The sequence below is a fragment of the Cololabis saira genome, chromosome 19 (genome assembly GCF_033807715.1).
Source record: "Cololabis saira isolate AMF1-May2022 chromosome 19, fColSai1.1, whole genome shotgun sequence".
In the NCBI taxonomy this organism is placed as follows: Eukaryota; Metazoa; Chordata; class Actinopteri; order Beloniformes; family Belonidae; genus Cololabis; species Cololabis saira.
The window spans coordinates 34339199-34360702 of record NC_084605.1 but is presented as its reverse complement, the minus strand read 5'-3'; the positions used below and the strand labels follow the sequence as shown (position 1 = coordinate 34360702).

The window sequence follows — 21504 nt, the reverse complement described above, 5'->3', positions numbered from 1 at the left end:
AACAAAAAGGTCATACATTCTGGATTCATTACAAATCAACTGAAATATTGCAAAGGCTTTTATTATTTTAATATTGCTGATCATGGCTTACAGCTTAAGAAAACTCAAATATCCTATCTAAAAAAATTAGAATATTCTGGGAATCTTAATCTTAAACTGTAAGCCATAATCAGCAATATTAAAATAATAAAAGGCTTGCAATATTTCAGTTGATTTGTAATGAATCCAGAATGTATGACAGTTTTTTTTTGTTTTTTTTTTTTTAAATTGCATTACAGAAAATAAAGAACTTTATCACAATATTCTAATTTTCTGAGACAGTCCTGTAAGCCACACACGTGCAGCACAAAAGCAAAAGCAGCAGTTTCCCACAAACTGACCCCCCAGCACATGCGTGTCGTGAAACCAAGAACAACTACTTCAAAAATGGATGCACTTTTTGGTGCTTTGTCCAGCTTACCAGGCACAGCTTGGCACTGCGAGTGATTCTGGTCCCATTGACAGTTGAGATTCAGCGAGCAGCTCTTGCAGTTGCCCAGCTTGTTGCACACGTGTTCGTTGCGTACTGGACACTCGGTGAAGTTCTTCACATTCTACAGGGACAAACAGGAAGGAAAGGATGGAAGAAAAGAGGTAATTTTTCATGGAAAATCATTGTTCTGCTCATCCTATGTTGCAATGAATTGCTGAACTTAGAAGGGTGAGAGGATAATATGAGTTCATCAAGGACACAATAACAATAAAAATGACAGTAAAAAAAAATCTGCTCAGAAAATCTGTAAAATAAAGAGAGCATGTGCATGTGAGAGTATTTCACGGCGCTAAACAGGAGACAATAAGCTCTCTGCTACCTCCTGCTGGTTCACTCACAGTGGTACAGTTGCTGAAGGCAGAGATGCACTTCTTGTCATTGCACCACTGGCAGCCATTGGTGTTTGCTGTGCAGCTGGCGCAGTCCGAGAACCTGTAGCACCACCCGTCCACCGTGACTACAAAGACACAGGGAAAGCAAAAATAGTGCAAGGAGTAAGTAAGTGTTTAAATGGTGATAATATATACACTTTCTAAAAGGCAGTTGAGGAAAATAACCAGAGATAAAAACTTTGCAAGTATCCAAAAGTGGTGTGAGATGGAGACAGATTGAAAAGGCTCTTACAGAGAGAATCGTTCTGGATTTATACACTGAAAGCTTTACCCATTCCCCAGGTCTGAATGGTGAACTGGACTTTTTTGTAAGTGTTTGGGCTCCCTGTTCAATATCACATATTGTTTATCTTTTGTTTGATTAATTAGTCCTTCTATATATTTTTTTTAGTCTTCTTTTTCCTCTTTTGTGTAACTAGGTATTGTTAGTGATATTGAAAGAATTTTTTTGTATTTAAAAGTTTTGCCTACTTTCAATTGATTAAAAACTTTAGAAGATTTCCTTAAAACATTTTTCTAACTTAATCCATTTTCCTGCTTTAAAACATTAAAAAAATGTCTTTTACCTTAAAAATACGTAAAAAATATTACTTTATAAATTTTTTTGAGTTTCTTCTTAAGGACTTTTGATTTTTGGTTGTCTTTTGTATTATTATTGTTTATATTGCTGTTTGTTCTTTCTTTGCTGCTTATGCTGATTGGTTGTTTGTTCTCCTCTGCATCTGATTGATGTGCCTGTTTGCTCCTACCAGGTTAATTGATCCACCTGAGCTGATCATGTTACTGTTTACCTGTGTTTAAAGAGCTGCTTGAAGGAGATCCCTTTGTCTCTGTTATCTGTCTTGAAGAAGGCCCACATGGCCGAAAAATGTTGGCATTTTTTAACTTTTACAAATCCATGATTAAATAAAGGCTTTTTATATTTTTCTATCTTCTTGAGTGCCTCGGTTTTTCTAAATTGTTTTTCAGTGGTGTGAGATATTCAGGTGTCCATCGTACCGGGTTTCAAGGGGCAGAATGGGGCAGGTTGGAGGCTGCTGTTGTCCCTGCCAGGTTCCCAGGGGTGGCACTGGCCGCTGCTCCAGATGCAGCGCACCCCCGGCCCGGCCTTGGAGCACGCCTCCTCTGCCAGGAAGGCCTGGCAGCTGGGAGGCCTGTAAACAAGCACGTCGTTGAGCAACACACTTGAGAAGCCCCCAAACACATACATGGACCTGTAAAGGGAGGGGAAAAGAGAAGAGAGAGAAAAGAAATAGAAGACTTAAATTAATCAATCAAGGACTTTTTTTTTTTTATGACAAAAAATTCTTCAAAAACTGCAACTATAGCATTGGGTTAAGGCATAATTGTAAGGTTCTGGTTTTAAAAAGCAAATTCCAGGGTATCAAATATTTTTATCATTATTATTATTATTTAATTATTGCTGAATATAGATTCTTAACTATTCATTCTTCATTTTTAATTTTGAAACCAATTTTGCCTTTTAATGGCAAGAATTTTGAATTCCGACCAAATAACGAAATCCAGCCCAGTTACAATTAAACAATTTCAATATTATTCGGGAGATTTGTGTTGGTGAAACATGACTCGCGCTTCACATTTTTCTGTGTCAGCATCACCGCAACAGAGAAGTCGTTGTGCATCAAACAAAAGACGACTGTGTTGCCGACCCAGCAGAAGATCGTCTGTCCACTGGGACTCAGCCTTAAAGAAATAAAGTGTTCAAAGAGTTACCCGTTGCTGACCACAGCAGAGTGACCGAAGCGGTTGACGTCCCTGTGCAGGTCTGGCTTTGGCAGGAGCTTCCACTCATCACAGGCTGAGGGGGGAAACCATAAAAAGATAGGATTAAATTATAATCTATGAAAGAAGAACATCTACATGTTTTCATTTTGTTAAAACTTCTGAACCTGTTGAGAATAAATACAACAAGCCAATAGATGAAAAACGATTAATGATAAAAAAAAGTCAATTAGAACCAAAACATTACAGTATGTTAGTTTTATCAAGGTAATTATAGCATTTCTTTGCAATATTGATATTAAGACTGTTTAAATTACGGATGATAACTGTTGATATATTGTGCCGCCTTGGCTTTATAAAGTATGTTTATATAATATTGGTAAATTACCATTTATTTTTCAGTAAACGAAGAATTTTTGAAAAATTATATTTTTCTACTTAATAACTAAAACTAACAACCAACTAGGTTGATGAGGTGATGCAAGGACATTGTGAAACACCAGAGTCCTACCGATGTCGTAGGCGAGGAAATCAGCGGAGAAACACTTGGCCCCGTTGCTGAGTGACGTGTCATTGTGTGTGTTTCCACCGAAGACGAGCAGAACCCCGCTGAGGAGCACAGCTGAATGCAAGTACCGCGGAAAGCCGCTTTCTCTCAGAATGAACCTGGAAATTATGCATGACAAGTGAGTCCAGGACAGCTATAACGGGAAGCCGTGTAGCACAGAGTGCCACGCACCATCTGCATAATGAATGGTGAAGTGGAGCCTGCAGACAATCACAGTGATTTACCATGTCCGGGTGTTAATGTCATATCGGTAGAGGTCGTCCACAAGGCCGTATTTGTTGGCTGGCAGGGCTTTGTAGCCACCGTGAACGAAGACGCTGCCACTGGCCCCGTCATATGTACTGCTGTGGCCGTAACCTCCCTGGGGAATGGCACCTTTAGTTTCCGGCACCACCCACGTGTTGGACTCTGGCAAAAGGGAATACATAAGAGATACTCAAGAAAGAAGAAATATCTCCTTTTTCAAATGAACATGCTAAAACATGATTCATACTGCACATGCAAACATGTTTGCAGACAGTCTACATTTCCTCCTTTAATTTTCAATTCTAGCAATTTTGAAGCAACCGTATAGATCAGGAGTCGGCAACCCAAAATGTTTTAGAGCCATATTGGACCAAAAACACAAAAAACAAAATATGTCTGGAGTCTCGTATAAGCTTTAGAATGAAGGCAACACATGCTGCATGTATCTATATTAGTTATAACTGGGGGAAGATTCTTTTTTTTTTCATTCTGCACTTAATTGAATTAATGTTATTAATGTTGAAGTACAATCTCAAGAAAAAAGTTAAAATGTCGAGAAAAAAGTCAGAATTTCGAGAAAAAAGTTGAAATGATGAGATTAAAAAGGAAAAAGGGAGAAAAAAGAAAAAAGAGAAAAAAAGGAAAAAAAGAAGAAAAAAGGAAAAAAAAGGTCAAACATTTTTGAAAAAGCTCCAGGGAGCCACTAGGGCGGCGCTAAAGAGCCGCATGCGGCTCTGGAGCCGCGGATTGCCGACCCCCGATATACAGTAGATGAATAACATACTACTTTATAGTGTAAATTTTCATTTTTACTATTGTAGCCGCTTCGTAATGTCTGTTAGCTGACTTTATCCCCAACTTATCATGACGTCAGACACAGCCTAACTCAAGCCGCTTAGGACTTCAGTAGTGGATTTCTGAGTAGTCACAGAAATGTATCTAGTCAGAACGGGGAGACCCCACGTGGAAAAGCACCCAAACCGAGTGGAAGTGAGTCAAGCAGAGTAGGTACTAGTGGAAAAGCGCCATATGTGTGCAGTCGAGGAAACTGGGGGTCAATCAGTGTGAAGTCAAACTGGGAGATGCAGGCTGGAAAGGGAGGGGTTAAAAGTGGGCAGCTACACCTCCCTAATAAGAGTCAACCAACACACCTGGGAAAAAGGTTTTTATTAGGAACTCAAAGACACAGCTCACTCATTGACGGCATGACTCAGCACAAACTGGTGCAACAAGACCTGGAGAAGCAGCTGGTGACTGGTGAATTTTCAAGCTGTTTGTTTAAATGTTAAATAATGTTTGTCTTTGTTGGTTTTGACATACCGGTAGCTAAAATTAAATGACTCAATGCTGCTAAAATTCGGTTCTTGTTATTTACATGAAAAATTGTGAATGTTTGAGTTTTGACCGTTAAACACATGTAGAATACATGCAAGTCTGCTATTTTGTTTATTTGTAGCTAAGCAGCCTTTTTTCTGTGCTTTGTTTTCCTTCAAAGGTTTTTCACTAAGTTTAAAACTTGACAACAACAAATACCTTGCCTGCCTGTGTAACATTTGAACCTGAACAGTTACATAAAGGAGAAAAAACAAGGAAAAACTATGTGGTCATTGTTTAAAGTGAAGTCCAGTTTAAAACCCCCAGTGCACGCACCACCCCCTTCAAGCAGGTGGAGGACAATAAAAGAGCTTGACAATCATCTGACTGCAGTAACTCGCCCACCGTGTTCCCAGTGTGTGTGATGGTACTTTCAGACGGGGTGCAGTAAGGCAAATCATGTTCACGTAGGGCACCAGTTGCTAGGTGATCAAAAACACACTCCAGGAAGTGGTTAGCAGATATTAACTAGGGTGAAAAGGTGAAGGGCGAAAAAAAATCATGAGTTGAAATAAATAAATAAATCACGTTTCTATCTCGTGCACCTGTTGCGCCCACCTCAACTTGGCTGGCTGAAAGTAGATGCAAGGTTAAAATCATCCCTAATCTCCTTTGTGAGAGACATTTACAGTATCATCTGAAAATCCCTGATTGTCTTTATGAATAACTTACACTCAGTGCTGACACACACTCATATCCCACCAGACATGCAGTTAGTGGTAAATACTGTGTTCCAAAAGCAAAAAACACGTTTCAAACAACAAACAGTCTCTACAGAGCCAATGCTGAATGGAATTCTCTTCCCGGTTACATTTCTAAAACCCAGAGCAAGGTCAGTTTCAAAAAACAGGTGAAAACAAAAAACATAGCTCACAAAAGGTAGTGTAATCATAAATTATTTATTTACGGTGTGTCTTGCTGTATCAGAGTGTGTGTTTTTTGACACTGTATATGTGTGATGATCCCCCCAAAATCGAAATCACTATATCTGATTGGATGTTAAGACTATGCTTTGCTGCTATTTGCTTGCTAAAGGATTTGCTAAATTTGCTGATTTGCTAATGGCTGGTACTTTTATAGACTGTATGTTGTCTATGTAGATCTTTTTGTGATGTTTGTTAGTGTATTTCTGAACTGTATGTTTATCATATTTTTATTGTTTCATTGATCGGACCCCAGGAAGAGTAGTTGATGTAAACTACATCAACTAATGGGGATCCAAATTAAATCAAATCAAATCTGGGTACTATATAGAAATGAATGAACTCCGAGGATGAGTGCAGCATCCACAGCGTCATACCTGAAGGTCCTCGTCGCTCATCGGACTTAATGTTTTGTAGAATGTGATGTGCGTTTTGGAAAAGTATAACATTACTAGAAGATAGCAGAAATAACTTTGCTGACATTTCCATGGAGACAATTCTGCCAATTCAACCATCCATGGTCAAATCTACGCCCTTGACAAAACTCTTCATTGTGGTTGTGATAGAAAAGAACCACAAATCCAGTTTACTTGCCATCTGCTTGCTGAAAACTGAGTTTGGTTTTTAAAATAGAAAAGAAAATTCAGACAACTACAGGGCCTTTGTATGAATTCAGAACCATTAACTGCTCCTGGTTATAAATAAATATTCTGTTGCCACTTTCAGGCAGAAGTGCTTCACGTGTTTCCTTTTTTATGCATTTCTTATTCATTACAGAATCGGGTGCAATTTGAGACAGATTAGAACTTATTCCTTTTTATTAAAACAATGTATTTATCTTCATAATGATTAAGATCAATAATGTGTTAAATCTGGGGAGCCATCATTATAGAGAGCTGATGAGAGATTAAAAATGGTCTGCACTAAAAACCTGCGACTCACCCAGGTTGTACTCCTGAACGTTGCTGATGTAGCTGTAGATGGGCGAGTAGCCAAAGATGACCAGCATGATTGTCTCTCCGGTGTCCAGCAGGACGCAGTGGGCCGTGTGTCCCTCCACAGCGTAGATCTGAGCCTGGGCCAGCGAGCCGACGACGGGGTTCCTCCGCTGCCACGTCCGGCTGGGTGTGTTGAACACCCACAGCTCATCCGTCACGTTACCCCAGCCCGCCTCCAGTTTGCCACCAAACATATAGATATCATCCTGAACGTGGAGGGGAGATTTGCTTTAGTGCACTACAGAATGCAGCTTTATTTAGAGGAACATGGAAAAGCGCTGACGCGTGCTGCAGTAAAAGTCAGATACAGATGTTGAGTTAATAGTCACATACCATGAAGCTTACTCAGCTCAAAACGGGACTTTTAACCCCTCAAACAAATATGTAGGTGGAAAAAAAAAAAGCCAATTTCACCACTGAATAACGCTTAAGGTTATTTGGTGATGACATGTGTTTACATGAGGAAATGAGGAATATCCTCCAGAGATTGACAGCTTCCTGCTATGTGATAACACACTAGTGCCCTTTCACTGCAGCAAATTCTTCCTCACACCCAGGATCCATCGTGAGTGCATTCTGATTTTATTTCATTTTTTAAATATTCCCTGCGCACAGATGTTTTAGGCATAACTTGTGTTTGTTTGCAGGTGTGTTCACCTGACACGTGGTAAGCGAGTGGCCGTATCGTGGCAGAGGGCCACTACTGATGGGAACCGTGGTCCAAACCCCGCTGTCCAGGTTGTAGCTGCAGAATAAAGCAAGAGAACATCAGACTTTAACTACACTCCCAACAAGCAACAAAACACTGCACCCAGAAAATATTCAGAAGATAAATACGAGCGGGCATTTAAGCATGCTGGAACCTCCTGTGAATAAATGTTTATTTCATAGTTGGATGATTTCATAAAGGTAAACAGCATTTATGACTACATAAAATGTGTCTTTTACAATAAATATCTAAAAAAAAAAAAAACATTCTGTTGGAGCATGTCAGCACCTGGGGATAAAAATAAGCAGAAGTAGAGAGCTTGTCTGGAACATCCAAAATAAAATGTGTCAGGTTGAAAAGTTTGACAGAAGACATGATTCTTGCTGTTGAGCCGAGATAGGCCAGTTTGAGCAACATTTATTTATTTTTCTTATTTATTTACTTTGTTTCTTTCTTTTTCTAATTATATATTTTTTTCCCATGTAGTTATTTTGTTTTGTTTTTTCAAATCTTGCACTATAGTGGGACGTTGACATTGTGTTAAAAGGGTAGACAAAATAAGCTTTGGCTTCAGTCTACACCTTTTGGTCCTTGCTTGATCTACTTGCAAAAAACTTTGTATTGACTACTGACTTCAACAACGTGACCAAATAAACATATCAAATCAAATCAAATGATTCCACAATCCGGGTCTTTGGAAAGGTCTCATTGAAATTAAGATCAAGACTATCTTCTGGCCAACTGTGTTGGTGAAACTGCCTCAAGTCAATGATTTAGCTCTTTTGGTTGAACCTTTTAAGTTCTGGTTTTGGTGAACCTCTAAGTTCATAACTCATTACAAGCGTGCATCGTTTCCGGCACCAGAGGCAGCAAAGCAGCTAAATGAAAGAGCATTCATTATGATTTACTGTATTGAAGCCTTTTTTTTTGGTCTTTTTCTTAAATTTCACTGCTTGTAAACAGAACGATGCACTCTGGTTTCTTCTGTCCACAGATCATTACTCTGAAAAGCCTGTGGGTTTATTTATGTACGATTTTGTAAAAATGTGTCACTGACGTTTTTTGTTGTTTTGGTTTGTGTCCCAGAAAGCATTTTTCAAGTTTATAACATTAAACCTGCTGATACATTTGTTTCCTTTTATTCAGAAGCTGCCTTGTTACTGTTTTTATTTAGATTTCTGAAGCATTTATACAGTTCTTGTCATCATTATTGTGAAAAATTAAGTGGACGGTAAAACCATAATTTATTTGAATAGTCCAGTCATATGAAGACTGAAAAAACAACCCTCAAGAATAGGAGTTTAAAAAAAATTTAATAAAAAAATAAATAAATAAATGCTTATTTCACTTGTTAAATAAATGTGGACATTGTTTTGAAATATTTACTCAAATGTAATGGATTCAGTTGCTTTTTATTTGATATGAAACCAAGGCTAGTTATTGACAAAATTCAAATAATTCCAACCCACATTTTACATAAAAATTTTTTTTTAAAAAAACAACAACCTAACCACTGGAACATTTACTCCTGAATTTGAGGGTCTTGATGGAGGAAAAAGTTGCCTTGGCAGTATCTTCATTTTTTCCACCAGAATTTCTACCCCTAGTATTTTTTTATATTATATTTTCACATACAGTAAACAATCTAAATATGACGTAAGTGGCAGTATGTATGATAGATTAGTGCCCAGGAGAGGTTTTTGCATCGTGTTTTATCTCCTTAAAATGATAACTAATATCTAGTACACTGACGTTTATGCCTATGGTCCTGGTGCTACTCAGGACAATGGCCTTGCAGCAGAAGAAAAAAAATTGACAAATCATTTTCAAATCCTCATATTACAGTACAAGTAGGTACCGTTTCTGCCTAAGTTTTGTGCAACTGCACAATCTCCAGTATATAAAAAAAATATCAGTATTGCAACCAACTATTTTTCTTAATATAAAACAACCCATAATTAAATGGCCAAACACAACAGCTGTTTACTTCTACAAACAAACACTGTTTACTTCTACTGTTCACATCTGAAAGCCACTCAATGTAGAAATAGCAGTTCTGACCACATGGGGGCAGCATATTACAAGAAGGCTTTTGTGTCAGCCTGCGGCTTAAGACCTAACAAATTTCACTTTTAATGGGACAAAATGTGATTGCATGATGCCGGACCATCGCTCCTCATTAGCACTGTATTCTCAGTGGCCAATGTGGCCACGAGTAGCAGTGACTGCGTTTACATGCACTCAATAACCCTTTTAAAACCAAAATATTGGCAATAACCCGAATTTGCACAGCCATGTAAACACCAATAACCCCTTTGAATAACCCGAATTTGCTCATATTCGGGTTTTTAAAAACCCGAATATGAGCCCTGGGTTACTCCTTTTAAAACCTGAATATTCGGTCATGTAAACACCAAACGGAATATCCCCATCAAACGGAACAGGAATTTGTTTTCTGCGCATGCTCTGTTCACAAGGAATCCTGGTCTTTTGAGTCCAGGAAGTTCTTATAAACACGGAGAAACACAAGACCACGATGCCACACTTTTGGAGTGAGGAGACTAATCACTTCATAAATGTAATGAAGGATATGAACATTTCTGCATTTGTAGACGGTAGAAAGTACCGGGATAGCAAGATTTAAAAGAAGGTGAGCGAAAAGTTGCGCGAAGCAGCATTTGTTTTGAATTTGGAAACAGGAAGAAGAAGCGGAAATGACGGTAATTGCGTCATCACGTTCTCTGTGCGTCGCTGGTTTGATCCAGATATCCTGAATGATTAATCACCGTGTAAACAGGGATAACCCTGTTTGCTCACGCATGGAAACAGAATATTCCGAATGTTTCAATAACCGGAATATTAGCAATAACCTGAATTTTGACTGCATGTAAACGTAGTCAGTGTTACACAGAGTGGCTTTAAAAGTTTTTTTTTTTTTTTTTTCATATTTGTTTCTCACTCGTGAAATTTACAGAGAATCTGAACCTTAGAGAGAATTCTTTCATCTCTTCATTTATTTTGCCCACTCTGTCTGCTCTCTTCATAACTGTACTTCACTGCTCCAGTTTTTAATGCAAGTTTGCCAATGAACAGAAATGCAAAAACATGAAATTACACTGCATAGTGTGCACCATGCGCTTTCAAAAACAGCCAGTGAGTTGGGCTTGTGCTCTCACCACTTGCTTGACGGTGATCTCTGCGGGAGGACAGCTATTTTGCTGCTACTCGACTGAGACCCCGTGTCTTCTTTCCTCACATGTCATTTTAGATCTATTTTTACCAAATACCTGAATATGCAGCTTAATTTCTCATCACCACCTCCGCTTCCACCTAGCTGATGGTGCAGCCGGCAATGGAAATAGCACGGATAGCGGAGTAATTGTGGGAACTGGTGTTCGACTCTAAGCAGGCAGTATATCAAATGACAGACTACAACTACTGCGTACTTTGGCAAAAGCCTCACACAGAACATTGCTCTGTCTAGCTCTCTTCCCACAAAGTGCAATGAGATGAAAACAATTTGTAACACAGACCAATTGTGACACATGCAACATAAATGTACCACTCTGCAGCTCTCTCGTATAAACTGTATGGGAAATTACATAGAGAAAAATAAATAAATACCCCCCAAAAAATCAGCACTTTGGTAAAAGAGACTTACTTAAGAATCATCTGGAATGAAGTATAGTTGAAGGTGTATCCACCCACAACCCACATGACTTTTTCCTGTACCACAGCCTTATGGGAAGCTCTGGCAAGCGCGGTGCCAAAGGGCTTGACGCTAGGGAGGACCCAGAAGGATTCAGTCGAAGGAACCGTTAATGAGCAATCAGGCCCTGTGGGGACAAGCAGTCGAGGAGACAACGCCATTACAGTTGAGTAGGAGGGTTAAGAAACACACAACTATCCAAAGCCAGAATGAAATGCTCTTTTTGTAACACTATCTTAACATAATAACCACCTGATGCTTACCCTTTTCAAGATCTTTCATTTTTTCAGAATGCAGCTAATGGATATTTTCATGGTTACTGACTGTGACTAAATGGTAAACACTTTTCCATTAAACCATCACATCAAAACATAAACAGACAAGGGGGGGGGGTTAAGAGTGTGAAAAAAAAAGCCATGCTTTAAGAGTGCATGCCTCCGCGAATGTTTTTTGTCAAGTTTATTAATGCAAAAAGAGATGACTTCCTTCTGGCTGGGAATGCGTTGCAGGGCAGTCATAGGGTTTATTGATATGTTGTCAATCTGCATTAGAGTATCACACAACACAGCCTAGCTTGTCCGTGCTTGTGTGATTACACGCTCTTCATTACGTCTTCCTAAATCATCACCAGAGCAGACAGAGGGAGTGGGAATGTTTTTATAACTAACAACCAGAGAGGCTGAGGCATACAAGGCTACATTTTTAACTGTCAGATGTACCGAATAAACTTTCCCTTTGATTTCCGTCCAAATGTTGCTACGCTGCAGGAACTGTCTTTGAAATGTCACCTTCATTTCTACCTGGCCTTTTTAAATGGTCCAAAACATCCACAAAGAGCTCACTAATACCTTGCCAGCTGTCATTGCAGACACACAGCTTCTCCCCGGTGAGGTCGCAGTAACCGTGATCGGGGCTGCCACAGTTATTCCTGCAGTAGGGGATGTCGCAGGCCTCGCCTTTCCAGTATTTGTCGCATTCGCAGTAGACTCTGCTGGCGACTGAGTTCCCTGGAGTGCACTTCCCATGGCCGGAGCAGTTATTCGGACAAGAGTTAATCCTGGAAAAGAAACAAATTAGCTTTCAGATGGATATGAACGTTGGCAATACGTGGAAAAACTACAGAGCAGGTGATTCATCATTGGCTGGGTTGGATCAAGTACGAACAGAAGCTTCAGAAGTAGAAAGAGCTTATGTCCGTGTCATTACAAATTATGACAAAAGATGGCTTAACATTCAACACTCACAGGTAAGATCACATACTTAAATGACTAAGAAATGTGTTGCATAATAAAAACACATCATCTTGGTTTTCCTTTTGTTTTTTCATGTAACCACAGATACTTACGAGTAGAATATCTCAAATCCTGTGAGGTTGTAGGCGGCATCACTGAAAAAGTGTAGTAATGCATAACCTGAAGTCGTCTCCACTTCAGGAACCGTCTCATTACCTCGAATCTCTGGCACGATGAGGCCGCTGTGGAAATATGCAGAAAATGCACTGACATCACTTTTTCAAAGCTTGCCCACAGTCCCACTAACAATAACAAACCCAAAACTCTCTGCTAGATCGGAGCGTCTGGACTTTCCCCACAATAACCGACACAAAGCAAAAGAGAAAGAAAACCATCTGTGGTTTAAATAATGTAATCAAAATTATTAATGTCACCATTTCCACCAATGCCACACGTACACATTTGGTACAAATTGTACATCAGCTTCACATTCAGAAGCGGAATACTTAATTAATCCTCAAGAGCAAGTCAATCCCTACAGTCTATCCCCATCCTAAATGAATAAATATTGTCATCTGACAACATGGCGTGCCCGATTCAAATTAAATCCACTGACACTGTGGAGTTTCTCACCTGAAAACAGCAACCAGAGGGGCATAAACAGAGTCTCCATCGTAGACATACATGTGGTCCCAACTGCATTCTGTTGCAAAGTGGTTGAATCTTAACCGGAGAACTGCATTCGGGCTGAAAGAAGAAAAATACAAAACAGTTTTTGTCTTGTGCATGAAACACACCGAATCTAAACAGACTTTGAAAATCTGTACTTGTAAATGAAGAACTTTACTGAAGGTTAATTGCACTCTTAGGAGGCAGGCTCTGAAAAGTGTGTTATACACGCACAGCCGTTTCTTCTTGGTGGTTGCCATGGCAATTACAAGCATCAGTAGGTAGAGATATCCCTCCTGCCTCCACATGAAGATCCTTATTTAAGTGTAGTGATAACCCTCAATTCTAAACACAAATGTACCTTAAACAATAACTTTTCATGGCACTGGTTAAGCAACATATGCATACTTTATCAATAGAGACACAGATCTGGGTGTTTTAACAGCAATAATCAGTTCACATAACTAAGGGTGCTTTCACACCTGTGGCCCGTTTGTTTTGTTCCGATTCAGGGGCTAAATCGATACAGTTGTTTAGTTTCTCGTCTGTGGAGTTTGTGTTCACAAGGCAAACGTCTGTACCGTTTCAAAGCTGATAACAAATGCCATGCGCGAACCAGCTGCTCTCTGATTGGTCAAATGAACGCAGAAGGAGTTTCCTCTTCTGTACCCCGGGATGAACGACACGCCCCTTTCAGCGCAGACCGCAGCCGCCGGCTTTAGGCTGATTTATGGTTCCGCGTTACACCAACGCAGGTGTAACGCGGCGTAGGGTACGGCGTAGGCTCTGCGTCGATTTAACGCAGAACCATAATTCAGCCTTTACCCATTCATTTATGTGCTACCGGCGCAGAGCGGAGCTCAGCGGCAGGCGAGAGGGCGCCTGCTGCAGCCGGGTTTGCGCTGCGCTAACCCTGCCGAATTGAACATTTTTTAATTTCACCGTGTCGCGCTGGGACGACATCTCGGAGAGAAGGAGGTGGAGGCTGCACCGACTCCTCTCCTTGCGCCACTGTCGCACATACACAATGAATGAATGGAGTTGTGTCGGTTGCTGTGGGGATTATGTTCTCACTACAAATAAAAAAAATGAACCGTTTCAGGTCTCGAATGGAATCGGGCCGAGACCACCTCTCCTAGGAGATCTCGGATCGCTTGTTTTGTACCGTTTCAGAGCGCGATTGCTGTGTTCACATATACCAAAACGTTCCGATCTTTAGGGGGAAACGTTCCCTGTTCCGGTACAACTGCTTGAAACGGTACCGGTGTGAAAGCACCCTAAATTTGTCTGTGAATGCTCTGCGTCAGTAGAACATGCTCATTTATGGAAGTACTTACTAGCCCTCAATGAGCCATGTGCACTTTGTTTTATACTTGTAGTTGATGGGACCGTCTGTGAGGTATCCTGAGGGTTCTGTCAGCCTGGAACACCAAAACAAAACAACAATTTAAATGCATGTTAATGAACTGTCAAGACAGGTACAGAAAGGTGACTCAATAAAATACTTAAACCTTCAACCCCTGCAGTGATGAGATCTAGTAATCAATAAATTGAGGGGGAGTGTTGAACTTTTATGGTTCAGATTATGGTTCAATGTATCTGCTTTGAGGGAAAATTCGACTGAAATAAACAAAGACTGAATAATCCCCTTTATCTCAAAATTAAACTATTGTCAAGCATCCCAGGAATTTAATACGGGATGTTGTGTTTTTCTTTTAATCTGTCACAGCTCTGTGTGTACTGTGTGTAAGTAAACACATGCCATTCAGCTGAACTTTGATTTTATCCTCTGTTTATTAAATGGTGCTCAGTGTGGAAGACTCCTGTCTACTCATGTCAATGTTTTTTTCATTAAAAACTGTGGTTGAGTTATAAAAGGAGCACCCAGTTAAGACAAGCAGCACTGCCCCTGTTGTGATTGAAATTGCTCTACAGCTGGATCACAACATTTAAGACAGTATCAAGGTTAATAAGTTCGATTATACTCTTCTTTGGACCATCCAACTCTTTGGAATTTTAAACAGGAATGTTTAAATCACCATGACAGTGTTTTATAAAAAAGCTTTTTTGATGTCAGTACATCAAGAAGTTTTCTTAAGACGCAGACTCCTGTCTAGATACAATATTTCCGAAGTCAATAACTGTCTGTGATTTTAAGATTAAACTCAGGCAACAAAATATTGAATCACGTCTCTCAAAAAAAGTTTTTTCTGCTCCTTAAAATGATTTGTTATTCAGTACTTTTAATGTGCATATATAGTAAGTCATCAATACAGTGTATAATCATTTCAATGGAAATTAAACAATTGCAATCTAGGTCTAAAAAAAACTATGACACATTCAGGGTTTTGTAACAGATTTTTTTTTTGTTAATCTCAACAGGATGTGAAAGCTGAGACAATCTATAAAACTATCTCTGACTTTAAGAGCTTCACAAATACATGCAAGGCTCTCACAGGAGGTCTGAAAACCACAGCAAGTGGCCCATGTTCCTTTTCTGTCCCTAATCTTTTTTGTTTTGCATATATTATGTGACATACGTTTGTATTCACATCAGAGTATCTAACTGGTTTAACTGGATTGTGTTCATATGATAGGATTCCGTTTTGACCTGCAGCTAAAGTCATGTCAAAAGAAGACACTGTAAACGAAACACGTGGCTGTTCCCTCTCTTAAGTCGAGTTACGAGTCACTACTAGCTGGATGAAACAAACCACTACGTGGTAGGGATGCAAATTATCGATTATTTCATTAATTGATAGTTGATAACCTTATCGATCGATCAACGATTAGTTGATAAGCGGCGTTTTTCCCCCATCTAAGATACAAACATAATTTTTTTTGCTTATATAAAATACAAAGGACATTTTAATGTATTCCTTAATCAAATATTTATTTGATACAAAAGTAACAAAAAGACATTTTTGTACCACAAGGAATATAATATAAAGTGCACTTCAAGGCTATTAGTAGTAGCAGCAGCCATAATAGTGTAATTTGTGTCAAGCAAATTTTAAGTTCTAGTTACATTTTAAGTTAGAGTTTTGGCAGTGTTCAAAATAAAATATGAGACCTGCTGTATTGGAGCACATTTTCTTTTAGTTAAAACTGTAGCGGGGACAGATGTTTAGAGAAACCTATGTATGTACCGGGTGAAGGCTGATTTATGGTTCCGCGTTACAACAACGCAGAGCCAAGAAGGTCCTGGGTTCGATTCCCGCCGGGGACGCTGTGGGCGCTGAAGTGCGTGTTAGTTCTGTTAGTTCTCTTTCTGTGTGGAGTTTGCATGTTCTCCCCGTGTTCCCTTGGGTAGCTAATGGGAGCTACCCTCACAAAAACATGCACACAGTCCTGGGCTATACATGCCCCCTCTGGCCAACCGGGGCGCCAGATGGGGTGGGGAGGATCCGGCCGGAATAACGTGATCCTTCCACGCGCTACGTCCGGCCGGAGAAACCCCACCCTGTCTGGTGAAAAGATGCGGCCTGCTCACTCCTCAGGTTAAGGAGGAGACCTGAGCTCAGTGCAGGGCCCTCCCAGGGTTGGTAGAGGATGGCAATGCACAGGACTGTTAGGTAGGAGCACTGGGTGATAAAATGGGGACAAAACCGGGATAGATAAAAAAAAAAAAAAAAAAAAAAAAAAAAAAAAAAAAAAAAAAAAAAGATTAATTGTAATCGTTAATTTTAATCGGGTAATTTCATAACGGCAATTAATCGAAAATCGATTAATTATTAACATCCCTACTACGTGGGTGAAGATGCTAATGAGATGTTATTCCTCCAAAAGTGTACTGCATGATAACAAGCACCAGAACTCTGGCAAATATGGAGAAAAAGGGTAATTACCGTGATCCAGGTACTTCTGCACCACCAAGTGCTACTCGGGTGCACTGAAAGGCCATTACAAGCTCCTATCACGCTGAATATTGTTACTAGTATAGAACTTGAATATCTATTAATTTTCCCATTTTACCCCACCTTTTCCATTAGTGTTTCACAGACTCCCTAAGTCATCATTAGTGTGTTGTCATGGTAATGCACCTGTGTAGATCAACATATATCCCTAATTTGAAGGGACAAAATCCATTAACTGTATCACTGCAGGAATTGAAGGATTTATGCAAAATCAAGTGTATAATGTGGGTTTCCACAAAGCCACTGTGGGCTCTTTCCTCTCTCACAATCACACTGAATTTATTTGTTTAGGGATTTTATCTAGGTTCTTTGCAAACAGTGGGGATCTTAAGTCAATATGGCTGTGTATTGTTAAGTCCCATTTGTCTTGAATATGTGCTCCTTTGCAGACATGAGAAGGAATGAAATGACACAATCACTGATGGATCACTTTCTCTTCCTTCCCAGAAGATGCTATCACACTATTTAAAAGGGAGGGGGATCACATAAGGAGAGTAAATATGAAAAACCAGCCAATACTCAACATTACCAGTAAATATAGAATATATAAATCTCAAAAACACATATACGTCTCTGTGGGCCATGATGCATATTTCATAACCAAAAGAAAAAAAAACATCCAAGTTAGCAGCTGTTGATCTGTTGGTCCATGGAAACAAATGTTTAACACTGCAACATAACATCAAACGAAAATACTCATGCATATGTGACTATAACGCAGAAATATTCTTGGTTAACACTTAAAAGTATAAAAGAAAAGGGGAAAAAACACAGGCCAGTGATCTACCTTCACAAGCAGTAACAAAGAAGGTTTAGAACAGAAACATTTAAGACTGATAAAGTTGTTTTTACAGCAGAGGTTCCCCTCATTAGGTAAGCTAATTCCATCACCTTGATGCTTTAAAAAATATATTTTATGATATTTGAGTACGTTTCTTTAAGTTCCAGACTGTTGAGCCATAGGGCTATGGTAATATATGACTTCCCTTTGAGAATAAATACATTCTTGAACATAAATGAATTCAGAATGAGTCCATATTCAAAATGATGCCTGTTTTCAGCCAAACCACTCAGATGCATGTCGGGGATACTGGTATGTAATCAGAGGTGGGTAGTAACGAGTTACATTTACTCCATTACATTTACTTGAGTAAGTTTTGGGACATTTTGTACTTTTAGGAGTAGTTTTGAAATCAATATACTTTTTACTTTTACTTGAGTAGATTTGTGAAGAAGAAACTGTTACTCTTCATCTGCTACATTAGGCTTCATTGAGCTGTTACTTTTCTTTTAATCCTCCGCGTACGCGTCAATCTCATGACATCACTGAGTGATTCTTTGGGAAAAATATTTGTTTTTTGCATGTTTTGTCACATTTACACAGACTCAAACACACACAGAGTTTATATGAGTTCATGTTTGTTCTAGTTCTGCCTGGTTAAAAAAGAAAAGTACAAAGGCTTGAAATGTTGTGCTACTTTTATTTATTAAAGTACTTGAATTTACTTTAAGATTATTTTAATTTAAGCTATTTTTTATTAATTTTAATTTATTTTATTGATTTAATTTGCCTGAAGATGATTATTTTGTACTTTTGTCTGTTTGAATGGTTGTGTTAAAAAAATAAATCAGACGTTACTCAACAGTTACTCAGTACTTGAGTAGTTTTTTCACCAAGTACTTTTTTACTTTTACTCAAGTAATTATTTGGATGACTACTTTTTACTTCTACTTGAGTCACATTATTCTGAAGTAACAGTACTTTTACTTGAGTACAATTTTTGGCTCCTCTACCCACCTCTGTATGTAATACAATTGAAAACAAAAGCCTTTTCTATTTTATAGGCATATCAAACAAGTTAATGAACAGCATTAAGACTAATAAGTAACTAAGGAAACAAGAGTGTTTTAAGAAGGCCCTTGCCTTTGCCATGCAGTCCAACTAGACTGTTTTTTTTAAGCTGGATGCCTACAGGTGTGTTTGCTGACTGTTATTATTGATCTCTACTGGCAGCAGAGTCGCACTGATCGCTTTGCCAGTCTCTGATCAGCTACTGTTCCTCACCGCTGGAACAAGCTCCTTTAAATCAGGATAAAAACATTACTGTTTACTCAAGCGTACTCCTAAATTAAATACTTACCTGCTGTACTCTACTGCCCTTACTTTTAACAGCTTGTGCTTTTTATTATTTTACCTCTTTTCTTATCATTTTATTTGTTATTTACTGTTTAATTGTGTCTTGCCGCTTTTAATGTTGATGTAAAGCACCTTGAATTACCTTGTGTTGAATTGTGCTATACAAATAAACTTGCCTTGCCTTGCCTAATTAATGGTTGCAGCTAGCCTGTCCAACTATCCAAATGTTTTTTTGTTTGTTGTTGTTCTTTTATCATTTTATTTCATTTATTCGTTATCTAAGCGTACTCTTAAATTAGCAACCTGTGCTTTTATTATTTTACCTTCTTTTCTCAAAATTTTATTTGCTATTTACTATCTAATTATGTCTTGCCGCTTTTAATGTCGATGTAAAGCACTTTGAATCACCTTGTGTTGAATTGTGCTATATCAGGGGTCGGCAACCCGCGGCTCTAGAGGCGCATGCGGCTCTTTAGCGCCGCCCTAGTGGCTCCTGGAGCTTTTTCAAAAATGTTTGACCTTTTTTTTTTCTTTTTTCTTCTTTTTTCCTTTTTTTCCTTTCCTTTTTAATCTCGACATTTCAACTTTTTTCTCAACATTTCCACTTTTTTCTCAACATTTCCACTTTTTTCTCGAGATTGTACTTCAAATGTTTGACCTTTTTTCTTCTTTTTTTCTTCTTTTATTTCCTTTTTTTCTTTTTTCTTCCTTTTTCCTTTCCTTTTTAATCTCGACATTTCGACTTTTTTCTCGACATTTCAACTTTTTTCTCGAAGTGCATAATGAAAAAAAAATCTAACCACAGTTATAACTAATATAGATACATGCAGCATGTGTTGCCATCATACAAGCTTATACATGACCTTTCATTTTTTGCGGCTCCAGACATATTTGTTTTTTTGGTCCAATATGGCTCTTTCAACATTTTGGGTTGCAGATCCCTGATCTATATAAATAAACTTGCCTTGCCTATTGGGAGTTCAGCATCAGTGACAGTGTAAAGGCTGATTTATGGTTCCGCGTCACACCGACGCAGAGCCTACGGCGTAGGCTCTGCGTCGGTGTAACGCGGAAGCATAAATCAGGCAGAGCAGCGTGCTGGCGGCGGGTCACCCACCTGAACCGTCCGTGGCAGTGCTGGCACAGATCTCCCACCCATCCTCGGTCACACACGCAGCTCCCGTTCACACACTTCCCCGACACACAGTTCTTGTCGCACGGCTTGGCCGGGGAGGCGTGCGCGGCCAGGACGCAGTAAAACAGCACATACACTAGCAGGTATTTGTTGCTGTGTGGGGGCAGTCTGGGTCCCAAAAGAAAGAGTTTGGCCGCACATCTCCCCCCAGCATCCATGATTACTGAGCTTTTATCTCCAGACCCAGAACACCGGGGCCTCCACGTCTACTTTGGGGAGAAAGCTTCCTCTTTTTCAGGAGGTTTCTGTCATAACAAAAAAGTCCTGCATATTCGTAGAGGCATAATCAAATTGAAGCTTAGCTGAGTCTATTAATAAAAAAAGGGTTGCAGAAAGCGACAAAAAAAACCCTGCAATGTTAGCTAACGGGGGTTAAAAAGCTGCTTGGTCAACTACATGCATAGATTTGAACATTAAAAGGATTTGCCGAGCCAACAAACCCAAGCTTGTCTTTAAAAAATTCCCACTTAGCTAATAAATAATGCGTTAGCCAGTTTGGAGGATCGTTGCTGCATCGATTCAACACCTTTCTCTCCCAAATGTGACTCCAGCAGCCATTTTAACGCGTTAAAAGTCCCTGGCACTGAAGCAGGGATGGAAAGTGGAGCATGCAGTGGTGTTTCCCCCGGCTGGTGGTGCTGTGTGAGCCGACACCAGGCGAACAAAGAGGCTGCGGAGCGGCGAGCAGCGGGGCTGGGGGCAGCGGCGCTGCCGCAGACAACATGGATGAGAGCAGCCCGCTGGAGGGCGTCAGGCTCGCACTAACACCGCTCTGGACCGAAGGCTTGGCCTCCAAGGCGATCCTAGCATCCCGAAAATGCTTTCACGGAAAGCGATAGTCCCCGTTGTTTGTTTATATCCCGGTGGGAAGATAATACGGTGGTAAATGCTAGCGCGATAACAACCGAGACAGATCCTCAGGTTGGCGAAATCCAAACACAGTTTGCGCATGCGTACTACAGAGGGATTCCCCTTAAAGGTACAGTTGTAGAAACTTGTGGAGTTATTCAATGCAACGGAAACATCTTATTAGGTCAATGACCTCTAAATGCAACTCGTAATTTATGGAATGGGTTGGGTGATGGGTTGAAGCATACCTGCCAACATTGGGCTGTGAAAAAGAGGGAGATTTTCTGGGGTAGCGGTTGGAATCCTCTACT

The 21504-nt window shown here is 39.6% G+C and overlaps 1 protein-coding gene across 1 annotated transcript in view; it reads right to left on the bottom strand.

Annotated features, from left to right (window-relative positions):
- The window catches only part of atrnl1b (attractin-like 1b), an 85918-nt gene extending 64639 nt beyond the window's left edge, over positions 1 to 21279 (bottom strand). Inside the window, exons 1-14 of the mRNA XM_061707661.1 lie at positions 20267 to 21279; positions 14433 to 14516; positions 13060 to 13173; positions 12540 to 12668; positions 12043 to 12251; positions 11147 to 11321; positions 7434 to 7521; positions 6721 to 6982; positions 3460 to 3643; positions 3179 to 3333; positions 2659 to 2743; positions 1924 to 2138; positions 871 to 989; positions 461 to 593 (exon numbers count right to left, since the gene is read on the bottom strand). Of these exons, the coding sequence (XP_061563645.1) occupies positions 461 to 593; positions 871 to 989; positions 1924 to 2138; positions 2659 to 2743; positions 3179 to 3333; positions 3460 to 3643; positions 6721 to 6982; positions 7434 to 7521; positions 11147 to 11321; positions 12043 to 12251; positions 12540 to 12668; positions 13060 to 13173; positions 14433 to 14516; positions 20267 to 20502 (2188 nt within the window). The 5' untranslated portion in view covers positions 20503 to 21279. The remainder of the gene's footprint in view (positions 1 to 460; positions 594 to 870; positions 990 to 1923; positions 2139 to 2658; positions 2744 to 3178; positions 3334 to 3459; positions 3644 to 6720; positions 6983 to 7433; positions 7522 to 11146; positions 11322 to 12042; positions 12252 to 12539; positions 12669 to 13059; positions 13174 to 14432; positions 14517 to 20266) is intronic.
- Between the last annotated feature and the right edge of the window lie 225 nt (positions 21280 to 21504).